General features: G+C 35.7%; 1 protein-coding gene across 3 annotated transcripts in view; it reads left to right on the top strand.

Annotated features, from left to right (window-relative positions):
- The window catches only part of mmel1 (membrane metallo-endopeptidase-like 1), a 35,219-nt gene that overhangs the window by 13,986 nt on the left and 5,647 nt on the right, over positions 1 to 15,586 (top strand). For all 3 annotated transcript variants that reach the window (XM_079598453.1, XM_079598454.1, XM_079598452.1), the window contains 15 exons: positions 833 to 898; positions 1,000 to 1,134; positions 1,241 to 1,330; positions 2,111 to 2,247; positions 3,482 to 3,575; positions 4,902 to 5,030; positions 5,698 to 5,796; positions 6,502 to 6,585; positions 7,114 to 7,217; positions 7,314 to 7,372; positions 10,927 to 11,046; positions 11,262 to 11,395; positions 13,387 to 13,452; positions 14,025 to 14,120; positions 15,489 to 15,565. In XM_079598453.1, the coding sequence (XP_079454579.1) occupies positions 833 to 898; positions 1,000 to 1,134; positions 1,241 to 1,330; positions 2,111 to 2,247; positions 3,482 to 3,575; positions 4,902 to 5,030; positions 5,698 to 5,796; positions 6,502 to 6,585; positions 7,114 to 7,217; positions 7,314 to 7,372; positions 10,927 to 11,046; positions 11,262 to 11,395; positions 13,387 to 13,452; positions 14,025 to 14,120; positions 15,489 to 15,565 (1,490 nt within the window). The remainder of the gene's footprint in view (positions 1 to 832; positions 899 to 999; positions 1,135 to 1,240; positions 1,331 to 2,110; positions 2,248 to 3,481; positions 3,576 to 4,901; positions 5,031 to 5,697; positions 5,797 to 6,501; positions 6,586 to 7,113; positions 7,218 to 7,313; positions 7,373 to 10,926; positions 11,047 to 11,261; positions 11,396 to 13,386; positions 13,453 to 14,024; positions 14,121 to 15,488; positions 15,566 to 15,586) is intronic.

Below are 15,586 nucleotides of genomic sequence, written 5' to 3' on the forward strand. Positions count from 1 at the left end.
AACAATTAAGGAAGTAAAGGAGTGTGTACAGCATCAGTATATTATATCTGTGCATTCACTCTTAAAGTGACAGTAGCCTAATATTCCTGATTTCTAATGCTAATCAAACAACAAAGGATGAAGAAAAAAATCACTCTCTGCTCTAGACTGAATAACTTTTGTAAATTTAATAAGGATGTTTAATTTATAATAATGAAGTCTATGCAGTGTTATTTTACATGTCCTCACTTAATTACTTTTCTGTACCTGAAAACTACTGAAAAACATGAAAAGCACTGTTTGTTTTATCATCACTGTTTATATCTTAGTTATATTTTATTAATTTGTCACAGGCCATTGGCAGGTGTGGCAAAAAGTTAGTTTTAGGCTCTGTGTATTTGGTAATACCATTTTGGATGTACTGTACCATGTTTATCACGGTACTACTAAGCAATAACATGATTTTGGACATACATTTAAAGAGTAGTATATAAATATGGTAATCATTCAGCATCGTGGTGTATATCAAAGTTGCATGGTATTGCTTTATGATGCCCTGGTGGTAATCACGTCAGTACTTGTCGGTTTGATAGATTGGTTGTTTTAGTGGCACGTCACCTTTGAAAACACACAGTGGCTAATTGCAATTTATTTCACATAATACACCCTGCTTAAAATGCCATTTGGAGCACGAGTTAATGAAACCCGAGTGTGATTTTATGTTGGTTTAATTATGAACAGAGCACTATTGGATGATCTCATGCACGCCGCACCCAAAAGCGATGCAGATAACGAATAGAAGATTGTTTGTGATAACAAATGATTTTATCATCACGTCTTTCTGATTGCACAGGTTGACCAGCCAGCACTAGGAATGCCTTCAAGAGATTATTACCTCAGCGATGGGAATTATAAGAAGGTACGTACGTGGTGGTGTCATTTTGTGAGAGCCATTCTCTCCCTCAATGCTTTTGTTATAATTACACGAATCAGCAGATCCTCCGTCGTGTTTGTGGGCAGGTGCGCGAGTCCTACCTGGAGTTCATGGTTTCCATGGCGAGGATCGCACGAGAAGACAGGAACTTGACCCAAGATGAAGAGCGCGTGTGGGAGGACATGACTCAAGTGTTGGAGCTGGAGACAGACATCGCTAACGTGAGTTTAACTGGAGATGGTAAAACACAACAAGCTTAAAAATAACACGCGAGTGTCTGAAATGCGTTCTGTGCTGTAAATGTCATGCGTTTGTGTCTGATTTCAGGCTACCTCACCTGCAGAAGAACGCAATGACATCACTGTGCTTTACAACAAAATGACACTGAGAGAAGTGCAGCTAGCTTTCAACCTCAATGTAAGTGCAGAAAAGCATGGGGTTTTAATGGAAGGGGATTTTTTTTACTTTTACACTTGGTCCCCCTCAGTCTTTAATGAAAACTGCATCAGTAAAAGCTGTTATAATATACACTACTGTTCAAAAGTTTGAGGTTTCTGTAAGATTTTTCTCTTCTGCTCACAGAGGCTGCATTTAAAATAAAATAAAAAATACAGGAAAAACAGTAATATTGTGAGATATTACAATTTTTAAATATTTCTATGAGAATATATTAAAAAATTTAATTCATTCCTGTGATCAAAGCTGAATTTTCAGCATGACTACTGTCTTCAGTGTCACATGATCCTTCAGAAATCATTCTAATATAATGATTTGATGCTCAAATTAACATTATAAATGTCTTTACTGTCGCTTTTGATTAATTTGATGCTGAATAAAAAAAATATTTCTTTTATAAAAATCGCACTGACCCCAAACTTTTAAACAGTCTAAACCTGAAGAGAAATTATGGTTGTTAATACAACAAAATAATTGTGATGAAAGGGATAGTTCACCCATCAATATAATATTGATTTCTGTCCCTTTTGGGTGAATTATACCTTTTCATGTTTCAGAATATAAATGTAATAATGTCAAATTTGGTGAATTGTATATATTATAGTTTTTTTATTATTATTGTTTGTTTTTGCACTTTCCCACAAACCCTTGTTGATCCAGGAACACATCCTACTTCCCCAAATAATCGTTGTTTTCTCATTAGCGCACGTATGCTTCTCACTTCTCTTTATGAAATGTCAGGGCTTTAACTGGACGCGCTACATCCAGGGAATCATGTCCAGCGTGTCAGTTACGGTGCGACCAGAAGAGCCCATGGTTGTGTACTGCTCACCTTACCTGGAGAAGCTCCGCAGCGTTCTTTCCAAGCACAGTCACAGGTGATGCTCTTAGTGACGCTGTTTGACACGTGAGAAATGTGAGGTAATTCTTCATTGTCATGTCAGTTGTGACCCTGGATCACAAAACCAGTCACGGGTCGCACGGGTATATTTGTGGCAACAGCCAACAATACATTATATGGGTCAAAAATATAGATTTTTCTTTCATGCCAAAAAAAATCATGAGGATATTAAGTAAGATCATGTTCCATGAAGATATTGTGTAAATTTCCAAACCGTAAATATATAAAACATGTATTTTTGTGAGTGAATGCAGCACAATCGTGAACATAAATGCACAACTTTAAAGGAGATTTTCTCAATGTTTCGATTTTTTTGCATCCTCAGATTCCAGATTTTCAATAGTTGTATCTCGGCCAAATATTGTCCTATCCTTACAAACCACACATCAATGGAAAGCTTGTTTATTCAGCTTTCAGATGAATAGATCTCAATTTAAAACAATTGACCCATGTGACTGGTTTTGTGGTCCAGGGTCACAATCATGGTCATCCAGAGGAAATACATATTCCTCAGAGGTTCAGTGGTTTCAGAGATAAGACAACTTAAAAGGTGAATGTCCCACTGAAGTATCAAGCTTGTCACCTGTGCTTATCCTAAACTTGCTAAGAGGAGAAATAAAACCAGACAATAATTGACACGCAATGAGAGTAAATAAATGCGGATAGCATAGAATTTGAGTTCATATTGAGATCTCTGACTTTGACACACTTCTGAACACAGATTAAGATCTCTTCTAATTCTCCTCTTTTCTAATAATTTGCCCTCCATTTAATCATATCGATATCTAGGAGAAACACCTTAATTATTAAGGAGATCTTCTCTACACTATTAATATACATTTACATTTATTTGCATACATATTGCTTTTATCCAAAGGGATTTACATTGCATTCAAGTTATTATAGTATTTATTCAAATTTTAGTTTTCAATTTTAAATTTAGTTCTAGTAATATTGTTGTTTTTATTCATTTTTAAAAAATATTTCTATTTAGTTTTTATTAAAGGTTTAGCTTTAGTCATTTTAATTCTTAAACTTATTTCATTTAATTAAAATGTTTTTAGTTTTTGGTTAGCAATAACAACACTGCTTCAATAATCCACAACAAACACATTAGTTGAATTTAAGAAATGTAAATGTCAAAATGCAGGTTGCATAGTTTTGTGCTGTACGGCGGCATTAAATGATCTGCACATTTGTGATCTCGGCAGGACTCTGCAGAACTATCTGGCATGGATGCTCATCATGGAGAGGGTCAACAGTATGAGCCGTCGCTTCAAAGACGTGAGAGCGCACTACAGAAAGGTCAGTCGCACTCGGAACAAACACAAGCAGAGGAGAGCTCATGGCATTTGACTTCGCCTGCTTTAAAACTCACTTTTGGTGATTCAGTCCAATGGGTTCTGTTTATTTTTATTAAACAGTTCTCTGGAATACTTGATTTTGATTGGTCAGTCGTAACATTCCAAGTTGTGTTATTTCCTGATATTACACGGCTCTCTGGAATACTTGATTCTGATTGGTCAGTCTCAACATTCCAAGTTGTGTTATTTCCTGTTATACCATGGTCTGGGTGAATACTCGATTCTGATTGGCTGCAGGGTGTCCATTAAAAGGTGATGTAGGACAGCTAGTAAAGGAGTTCTAAAACCGTTAGATTTCGATTGTAAAACTAATTCAAATATAAACTAATGTTTTAAAAATGTGTTATTTGGCAAGTGAACATGGTATAAGCGGGTTAATGCCCTTCGAGGTGTCCATTGTCAGGTATTAATGGACTCCGCTGCGCGTCGGACGGATCACACGGCTCTCTGGAATACTTGATTCTGATTGGTCAGTCGCAACATTCCAAGTTGTGTTATTCCCTGATATTACACGGCTCTCTGGAATACTTGATTCTGATTGGTCAATCTCGCCATCCAGCGGGATGTTATTCCCCAATAACAACCGGTAAAACCTGTTAACACAGGCTCATCCGGGTAACTGACGTCAGCGCTATATGCTTTTTCTTTGTTGAAGTTTTGCGTTTGGTGAGCTAATAAAATATAAAAACTCATTCAAGTAATATTTTGTGTACAGTTAATTATGTCACCCAGTATCGTGGACTGGATATCGTGGACTCTTTTTTTGTTTCATACAAATGAAGCTGCTGCCATTTTGCGACGAGTTTTGTACACTCTTGAGTTATAAGTTAACAAACAGGTACGATTTTAAATCAATATCTCCATAATTATTTATGTGGCGAAATGCTGTGTAATAAAGTGGTATGACTGTACCGTATCCCTTAAATGTCCGTCTTGTTTGAACTTGCTACGCTGCAACTGCTCTCTCCGCGGAAGCTTTGTGTTTAAAGATCTAATAATTCGACAATATTTCATGTCTTTACTTATGTGCCAAGTAGCCGTGTAATAAGCAGGATAATGTACATCCAGCCGGTTGTTATCTCAGAATAAACCCCTTCAGGGTAATGCCAGGGACTGTCCTGATCACCCTGTCAGGGTTTATTCTGCGATAACAACCGGCTGGATGTACATTATCCCTTACTTAACATGGTGTTCTCAACCTTATTTTGGTCCCATTTTTCTTCATTGCACTGTGTATGTGTGTGTGTGTGTGTGTGTGTTCACTCAGACTTTGCATGGCACTACAGTAGAGGACGCGAGGTGGAGAGACTGTGTCCGTTACGTCCAGGGCAACATGGAGAACGCCGTCGGAGCCTTGTACGTCCGGGAAACCTTCTCTGGAAACAGCAAACGCATGGTAACACTAAAACACCAACTCTGCCCTAAAAACACACAGCTAGACATAACAGGAACATCCTCCTTCAATGCTTTACACAATCAGAACAATCACACACATGGATTGTTTAGACTGTTCCAATAATGGGTTCAGTGATTTGACTGTTAGTCATCTGAGTTTATTAAGTTTATTTTTAATCTGGGATGATTTTATGTAACTCTGTGTTACATTGAATATAAAGATGTATGTGGCTTTATATTGTATTTCTAGGATAGTCAAATAGTTGTATTCATTTTAAAGTCAGCATGAAGTCAGAATATAGGCCTTCTAAAAAAATTTTTTTTAAATAATTATTCCCTTAAACAATCAGTGTTATTAATCCATTAAAGTTTTAAGCTGATTTTTTACTTATTTTTTATAAATATATTTGTATATATTTATATATGATTTTTTATATAGCTATATATATATATATATATATTATATATATATATATATATATATTTAATAATAATAATAATATTTTTATTATAATTTTTATTTTATGTATTTATAAAATAATTTATTTTTAAATGATACATTTTAATTAGATTAATTGAATATTATGCCAACTATAGTAGCTATTTCTGCTATTTGAAAAAGGGCCATTTGATGTTTGCTTGAAATGTGTCTCTCCGCTGTTGTTCAGGTGGGTGAACTGATCAAAAAGATTCAGGAAGCTTATGTGGAAACATTGGAAGAATTGAGCTGGATGGATGAAAAATCCAAGGAGAAGGCCAGAGAGAAGGTAAGATGGTTTTAATGGCCACAACAAAATAAAACGTTTTTATTTCTGAAGTTCATTCCTCAATCCCAGGGATTCCCAAATTCCCAAACTAAAATATTTACACATTTGCATGTTTATGGTTCTCTAATGTTGGTAAATGGTCACATGACATGCAGGTAGACAAAAAAAAAAAAATGTTTGTGTGTGTTTTAATTTGATACTTTTTATTTTTTTAAATTGTATATTTGTATAATTTAATTAATTATTAGCTTTTCATCAACTCACAAACCTTTGCCGTCCCCTCTCAAATCCCAGTTTGGAAAACCCCGCTTTTTCCTATACACAATTAGCTTTGTTAATAAATTAAACATTTTAATAAAATTAATTTCATAATATTCCAATATTTTATATTTTTAAGCACAATTGTAAACAGTTGTATATCAACATTACTTGGTTTCTATTTTCCATTTTTGTTATGCATATAGATTGTATCTTTTGTTATTATAATTAAGTGGGTTTGATCTTTAATCTTACATTATATTAATTATGGTATTTTTATTTGCTTTTGGTGTTTACTATAATGCTTTTTTACTGTAAAAAAATTTTTAGCTGCATTTTTATTTTATGAAATGTGCTGCAAATAAGGTTTATTATTAATTGTATTATATTTGCTCTTACTATCCTACAGTCTGAGCTATTCTCACTGTCCACCCTCCTGTTTTGCAGGCCATGGCGATATCGGAACAGATCGGTTATCCCGATCACATCCTTGAGGAGGAAAATAAGAAACTAGACGAGGAATACAAACATGTATGGAAACTCAAAATAAAATACCATTCAAAGCAACTAGTATCTCATTACATAAATACAAGAATGATACATCTATGGTATGATATGTGACCCTGGACCACTAAACCAGTCACATGGGTCATTTTTATTTATTGAGATTTATACGTCATCTGACAGTTGATAAATAAGCTTTCCATTGATGTGTGGTTTGTTAGGATAGGACAATATTTGGCCGAGACACAACTATTGCAAATCTGGAATCTGAGGATGCAAAAAAATCGAAACATTGAGAAAATCTCCTTTAAAGTTGTGCATTTATGTTCACGATTGTGCTGCATTCACTCACAAAAATACATGTTTTATATATTTACGGTAGAAAATGTACAAAATATCATCATGGAACATGATCTTTACTTAATATCCTGATGATTTGTGGCATAAAAGAAAAATCTATCATTTTGATCCATACAATGTATTGTTGGCTATTGCCACAGATATACCCGTGCGACGTGATATATCACATATGTGTTATTATGTTTCTGTTCGCAGCTTAATTTCAGTGAGGAGAACTACTTTGAGAACATTCTGGAAAACCTGGCAGCATCGGCCCAGAAAGGTCATAAAAAGCTGAGGGAGCCCGTGGATCCTGACATGTACGAAACATAGAAATATATGTTTGAAAAGACATTTTCCTTTCTTGACCCGTCACTGAGTCATTGCTTTTCTCTTTGTCTCTATGAATGTTTTAGGTGGATTATTGGTGCAGCTGTGGTCAATGCGTTCTACTCACACAACAGAAACCAGATTGGTAAGTTCATATAGTTAGAAATATATCCATTATATATATATTTTTATTTTTTATTTATTATTATTTTAATTTAATACTGTGAAGCTGCTTTGATACAATCTGTATTGTGAAAAGCGCTATACAAATATTCTTGACTTGACTTGACTTATATCATATAGTTAGAAATATATCCATTATATCGTATAGTTAGAAATATATCCAAACATAGGCATTGTTAATTCATGTTAGCAAATGCATTAACTAATGTTAACAAATGAGACCTTGTTGTAATGTGTTACCAACAAACAAAATGAAACAAAATGGCTGAATGCATTTTACAATCCTTCCAGTCTATTTAAAGGGGTGGTTGATTATGATTTCACATTTCTAACTGTAGTTAGTGTGTAATGTTGCTGTTTGATCATAAACAACATCTGCAAAGTTACAACGCTCAAAGTTCAGAGCAAAGGAAGATATTTGCTTTTAAAGAAATAGTTTTTTAAGGACTAACAAACGGCTGGTAGGGACTACACGACATTCCTCCCGGTTTAGTGACATCACCAACCCTAACATTTACATAAACCCCGCCCCCGGGACACGATTTATAGATTATCAAGACAGAATATGCTAATCAATGACTAGAAGATAACTACACATAAGCTACATAAATTCATCAACTAACCATTCAGAAATGTCCTGTTCTTCTACATGTTGTCACTTCTTCTTGAGTCCCTCCATCATTGTCTGACTTCGGTTTGAACATAAAAGGCTAAACGTTTTTTAAATGTTCAGTGCATGTGTGTGTGTGAGTTAAAAGGACACGAGCTGTTGAAGCTCCGCCCCCCTGTGCCGCGAGCAGCAGCTCATTTGCATTTAAAGGGACAAACACAAAACGGTGCGTTTTTGCTGACCCTCAAAAAGTGACAATTTTAACATGCTATATAAAAATATCTGTGGTGTATTTTGAGCTAAAACTTCACACACACACTCTGGGGACATCAGAGACTTATTTTACGTCTTGTGAAAAGGGCATACCACCCCTATAAAGCAAAAAGTCCACCAGCTAGATCAGCACAAACCAGTCTAGTCCAGATTCACGGTGGCCTAAACAGGGGTGTGTTTCCCGAAAGCATCCTTAGTCAACTATTATCAGCATATAGTTCAACCAGTCAGTGTTTCCCAAACCATAGTTCCAATGAACATTCGCAAACAGCGTCGCAAAGTTGTGTGTTTGGAACGACAGCTCTCGAGCTGTGGAGTAGTTTCATGTTTTCATGACATGTGGACTCAATAAATCCTAATCTTGAGCAAAATAAGCAAGCTGACATTCAGGACAATCTATATCTTTTATTTCCAATACATACAAACGTCTTTTAGTTTGTCAAAAGATTTAAAGCAGTTCTTGAAGAGTGCGCATGTGCGTATATACGCGCTCTATAAGAACAAGCCTAAAATTGAATCTGGAAATAAAGCAAAATAACTGAGAAAAATTAGTCCTCAGAATTAATGCTCGATTTTTTGCTATAAATACTGAACATGGCATCTATCTCTAAAGGATTCATAAAATAAGTTATTATTCCAGCACCTGCGTGACATCATTAACCAACGTGGTTAAACAACAAATTTGTGACAATACGGTTTGGGGAAACATTCGTGACTAGCTAGTTGATTTCTTCAATGATGCATCATGGTATATGGTGGTTAAGCAGCGAGTTACATCTTTGTACGGGAACGCACCCCTGATCTTTCCACAACCGCACACTAAAAAAAAGCAGCATTGTCCAAACGCGGGTCTTATGTGAAGTATTTGTTCTGGTCAGATTTCTCCTACTCTTTTTGAGGGCTCTCAACACAAACGCTTTCTCAGCCCATTGTGGTAATGGCTCTAATGCCTGTAGTGCTTTTTTCTTGTAGATTAAACAAAGCTAGTTTCAGGCTCCAGTGCCCACAAAGCTTGTGCTTCCAGAGATGCGGACGCCAAGCGCTGGTTAATACACAGATTACAAAAAGCCAAGTGATTATGCAGATTTTCAGCGGGAGAAATTTCCACATAATTACTCTTAGATTGCACATTTTAATGTTCCTGGACAATCTGGGAAACACTTCAAGCTGAATTGCCATTTTGGAGACAAGAGCGGCAGCTGTAACTGCGGCACGCCGGCGTTTCCAGCCCTATACTCTATAGCTGGAGGACGGCACACAGTCGAGATCTTTCTGTCCTTCCAATATATGTCGCTTCTGCTATCCTGTGTTTACCATAACCATCACACTCTTTCAACTGAGTCTCTTAAAAAGCACTTTCCACACTCTCATTTATCTAATTTGTCCACTAACACGATGTCCATCAACTTTTGACATTTCTTCTGAACAAACAAATGTCAAATCCTCATGCATGCTGTGATGGAAATGACATTTTAAACATTTGCGGAATAATGGACTTTATCTTATTAAGGCTAATTTCATGGCTAAAATGCATCCTAAATGCGCACAATTATGTGATATTACAACACGCGTAGAACAATTTGACTGGACATTTGCACAGCTTGATTGTGTACACGTGTATAGTGTGTTTTGGTTTTTCCTGTTCCCTAGTTAGTTTCCTTGGTTGTTAGTTAGTCCTACACACCTGTTCTGTTTTATCTTTATTACTCTTCCCATGTATTTAATCCCAGATTTTCCCTCGTTCTGGATCCGGTACTGTCAATGTTATCATAGTTGTGTTTCAATGATTATTTTTCCTGTTATCTCATGCGTGTTCCTGGTTTGATTAATTAATAAAGACTTTATTAGTGATATTCTCCTGCGTCGTGTGCATCTTTATACCCACAGCGTGACAACAATACAAATATTTAGTGATATTTACCTTGATTTTCTTCAAACATTACATGACTCATATTTCACTGACGGTTTTCTCATGGGTAAATATGAATGCTAACATTTAGAAAAACATCATTTGGGGAAATGTTGATTGGGAAAATTTTTGATTGTTGTCACAACTAAGCACTGTGGCATCATATACATAATCTACACAATAAATATTGAAATGTGTATATGCAAAAATATAAATATGTCAATATAAAAAGATCAAACGTTAAATTTAAGTAATAATTTAAATATATCATATTAAATTATACTTCAGAAGATTAAAAAACTATTCTCTAAAAATTTGTCTTTTTTTAAGACATTAAAATATTTTTACTCAAACTGTCCTCAAATATCATATTTGAAACATAATACATAATATAAATATATCATGCTAAATGATCACACTTTAGAACATGAAATATATTTATTTATTCAAATAAAATATTAATAAAATATAATATTTTGACTATAGTCTGGGACGATGGTAAAACTAGTGTTGGTCATTTGTTAATTGGACCTTAAAAAGCTCAAATCTGTTTAAATAAATAACCTCTGGGACATAAAAGTGTCCAAAGTTAACTACTACTATTAAAATGAGTTGTTTTCTCATGTGACTCGATTAGTATCTCACAAACGCATTTCCTGGTCAATTATCCATGCATTGTGCTGAATTCTGTCTCTTTCTATGCATTCATCTTTCTTTCCTTCAGTGTTTCCTGCTGGCATCCTCCAGCCTCCGTTCTTCAGTGAAAAACAGCTGCAAGCTCTAAACTTCGGTGGAATCGGGATGGTTATAGGACATGAAATCACTCATGGATTTGATGATCACGGTAATATGCGTTTCATCTGATGGATTGTACTAATTATCAGTTAGCTGTGGATGAATAAACTTTGTGGATTTGTCGATGATCAAACTCTGTGCTGAATGACGGGTTTGAAATATCATGGATAAATTGTTCTCTATTGGAACAAGCCAGCATGCAAAAGAGCATGTTTGTTTAAAATATGGCTTTGTTCCACGAAATTTAAATATTTATTTTCATAGGCCGGAATTTCGACAAGGACGGGAACATGAACAACTGGTGGAGCAACAACTCTGCCGAGCAGTTTGAGGATCAATCGAAATGCATGGTGGAGCAGTACGGCAAATTCAGCTGGAATCTTGCAGGAGGACAAAACGTAAGTTGAACCTCGGTTCAGTATGGAGAGAATATGAGGTAACACTTTATTTTACGGTGTTCGTGATACAGAGTAATTATTTAACAGTAGACGTTGTACTAACATGTAACAAAATGTAATTAACATGTAACTAAGTTATGGAACAGCCTGTACTTAAAGATTGTAATTATGCACATCTAAGCATTTTCAACACACTTAGAAATAGAAAAAAATATGCTGGTTGTGCAAGCAAAAAATACCTTAAAACTAAAATAAATATTTAGTCCCCTAAAAAGGAATGGATCTTAAACGTAGACAGAAATAGATTAATAAGTTTAACTTTTTACAAACTCTTTTAGTGTACTCATGTGTCGTTTTTGCTCACCCCATTGGAACTTTTACCATATTTATATGTGCTTTGTTTAAAAATTACAGTAAAGACACTGTATTTAGTGCATTCTCTGAAAACATGTTATGGATATTTTGTTTTAAGACTTCTTTTAAAGTCCCAGTCCGATCATATTTTGAGCTATTTTTAAACATTCCCAGTGGTCTTTAAATTATGATTATGCCATTTTTAGCCAAAATCTCAAAACCTGTGCTGTTTTCTGGGACTTCGCTTCAGCAGAGCGGCAGTAGCTCATTAGCAATTCGCCTCTGCGTTGTGGGCGGAGCCGTTGGCACGGAGACGACCCTCCCTCTCCCCGTTGCTGAGAGCTCTGATCACCGATCATTATTTCACTCCGAGACGTCGCGGTAAAAAACAGCTCGACTTCGCCTCGATATTTCATCCCTCCCACAGTGATCAATAAGGACATATTTAGTATCAGTGGATTGCTTGGAATTTTGGGATTATTATGATGCTAATGTCACCGCTCTATCTGAAAAACTGACTGACTCTCACGAGTGATGGGCTTGACACACGAGGGGACAAACGACTGCGACAGGAGAAACTCGACGGTGAAAGTGACTTATTGTTACAGTATATGTTCCAATTTCAGCGCCACTATCGGAGCTCTGTTCACAATGACTTGCAATGGCTTGTGTGTGTGTATCTGACCCTGCTGCTGAGTAAAATTAAACACAAAACACAACTTCAAAAAAGCCCCTGTAAAACGCATTACATTACATTACATTATAATCTACATCGCTTTAACACAGATGAAGTTAAGTTAACAGAGAGTTAACTTTTTTAACTAACTAGCCCCGCCCAGTGGAGTTACTACGTCACAACTCCAGTCTATTTTAGATGGCATTTTAGCGTCTGCTAATGATTCACAGTCATTTGAATGTAGAAATACTCAGAAATACAACTTTGAGCTTATTTTTCTCAAGATATGTTCTCTAACATCAGAAAAATGCCACAAGAACATGTTAACACCTAGAACAACATGATTTTCATCGGAGTGGGTCTTTAAACATTTTTATTGATTTTCAGAAGATCCCAGCAATTAGAGTTGCGCAATTCTGGATATATTGAGAGTTTTGATGATGATTTTCCCATGATTCTTCGTAGAAAACTAAACAGAATAGCATAATTTAATAGAGATTCTGACAAAAAAATTTTTGCTGCTGTCTATTTAAAAATTTTATATATGTATATTCATTTAATTAATTATTAAAAAGATTCAATGACTCATTCATAAAGACTTCACTTGTTTTATTACTGGATGAATCAGCAGTTTTGAACTAATCTCTGGAATGAAGGATTGAATGATAAATACATTGAACTTTTTTATTTCACTTGTCGCCACCTACTGGTGTAACAATGTAAATGATTCAATCATTATTTGAAGCGTCAAGCTACGTACAAAAGGTGATTTACTCTATTTAAAAATTTAAAAGCTAAATTTAAATATAAAAAAACTAAGAAAAATTACAAAAGTACATTAAGTACATCATAAAATGAACACTGAAAATGTAAAAGTAAAAGCTAATTCAAAATATGAATAATTACTATAATAGCACATGTAATAATAACACTAAACAATGTTAGGTTCATGTTGTTGCAGGTCAGTGGCATCACAACATTAGGAGAGAATATTGCTGATAACGGTGGAGTTCGCCAAGCATATAAGGTTTGTATCATTAATTCCCTTTAAACAACCAATGAGCAACGTAATAAAAACTACTCAACACATCTGCTATATGAATAAAACGGCAAGGACTGTTCACATTTTCTTTTAAAAATCTATTTATGTAAATTGTGACCCTGGACCACAAAACCAGTCACATGGGTAATTAAAAAAAAAATTAAGATCTATACATCATCTGAAAGCTGAATAAATAAGCTTTCCATTGATGTATGGTTTGCTATGATAGGACAATATTTGGAAATCTGGAATCTGAGGGAGCAAAAAAATCGAAACATTGAGAAAATCTCCTTTAAAGTTGTGCATTTATGTTCACGATTGTGCTGCATTCACTCACAAAAATACATGTTTTATATATTTACGGTAGGAAATGTACAAAATATCTTCATGGAACATGATCTTTACTTAATATCCTAATGATTTTTGGCATAAAAGAAAAACCTATAATTTTGTCCCGTACTATGTATTGTTGGCTATTGCCACAGATATCCCAGTGCGACTTGTGACTGGTTTTGTGATCCAGGGTCACCATTAGTTGTGTGTGTGTGTGATATTAGGCATATATAAAGTGGGTGGAGAGGGAGGGCGAGGAGCCCCATCTTCCTGGACTGGATATGGATCATAAACAGCTCTTCTTTCTGAACTTTGCCCAGGTATGTGACCATGAATTACATTCACTTTAAAACTGACATGACTTAAAAGATACAGGTGCTGCTGAACCTCTGGGAAATAAAGGACTTCCGGCTGTCTAGTTTGTGCTTAAAGGGTTAGTTCACCCAAAAATGAAAACTATCTCATAATTTACTCACCCTCAATCCATCCTAGGTGTATATGCCTTTCTTCTTTCAGCCGAACAAAATCAGAGTTATATTAAATAATATCCTGGTTCTTCCCGGCATTCGTCGGGTCAGAGGTCATCCCTCTCTCTCGTGAACGCATGTACGGCCGTTGTAAATGTATAAATATTAGTTAAGTTATAAATATGAATATTTTTCTTTCAAAAACCCAGCCCTTCAGAAGGTCTTTATTAACCCCTGGAGTCGTATGGATTACTTTTATGATGGATGGATGCGCTTTTTTGGGCTTAAAAATCTAAGGTATCATCCATTCCCTTTATAAAGCTTGGAAGAGCCGGGATATTTTTTAATATATCTCAGATTGTGTTTGGCTGAAAGAAGAAAGTCATATACACCTCGGATGGCTTGAGGGTGAGTAAATCATGGGATAATTTTCATTTTTGGGTGAACTATGCCTTTAAGGCATGAAATCCGTGGCTGAATCATGTCATCCACTGGGATGAGCACTGCTTTAAAGGATTGGGATTTGAACAGTCATTATTAGGACATCCACATCTCAAAATCTCAAAATATGTGTTGGAATACACACCTGATCTGTTTTGCAGAATCCTACAAATGTCATTCAAGCATAAAGTGCATGTTAGGTCAAAACTAATGTTTCAAATCCATGTGTCCAGCTGACTTTAAAGGGGTGATGAACTGAGAAATCAAATTTTCCTTACATATAAGAGGTCATCATACTATAAGAATATCCTGTAAGTTTCAGAACTGAAAACTTGTTAGTCCAATAAAAGCTTTTATTGACAGCAGGCTCAGCGAACGACCGGTTTTTCAGATCTATGACGTCACAGGGTCTCAAACCCCGCCTCCTCAGAAGAAGGTCGACGCCTACTTCAACACCGCCTGTTTAGCCCCGCCCACCGACTCACGCATTACATGAAACTCATTATAATATGCAAAACTGTTATCCAATCATAGCAGTGGGCGTTTACTTCCAAGTCTTCAATGCGGCACGCCCATAAAAACAAGCGTTTCAGGAGCTAGCCTCAAAACCAGGGTAGAAAACAGCCGATTACTTATTCATGTTGATGTTTTTGAATGTAAAAACCAAGCGAACGTCATAAGTTGACCTCAGACAACAGTATAAAAAAAGCCAGTTCATGACCCCTTTAATATGACTGGGTTAATTGTATTGAATGTAAAAACATCTCATGTGTTCTGTAGGTCTGGTGTGGCGCCTGTCGCCCTGAGTACGCCATTCAGTCCATCAAAACAGACCCACACAGCCCTCTGGAATACAGGCAAGATCATCTTTTTATTCA

Source organism: Phoxinus phoxinus (assembly GCF_949152265.1).
Source record: "Phoxinus phoxinus genome assembly, chromosome: 22".
NCBI classification, from domain to species: domain Eukaryota; kingdom Metazoa; phylum Chordata; class Actinopteri; order Cypriniformes; family Leuciscidae; genus Phoxinus; species Phoxinus phoxinus.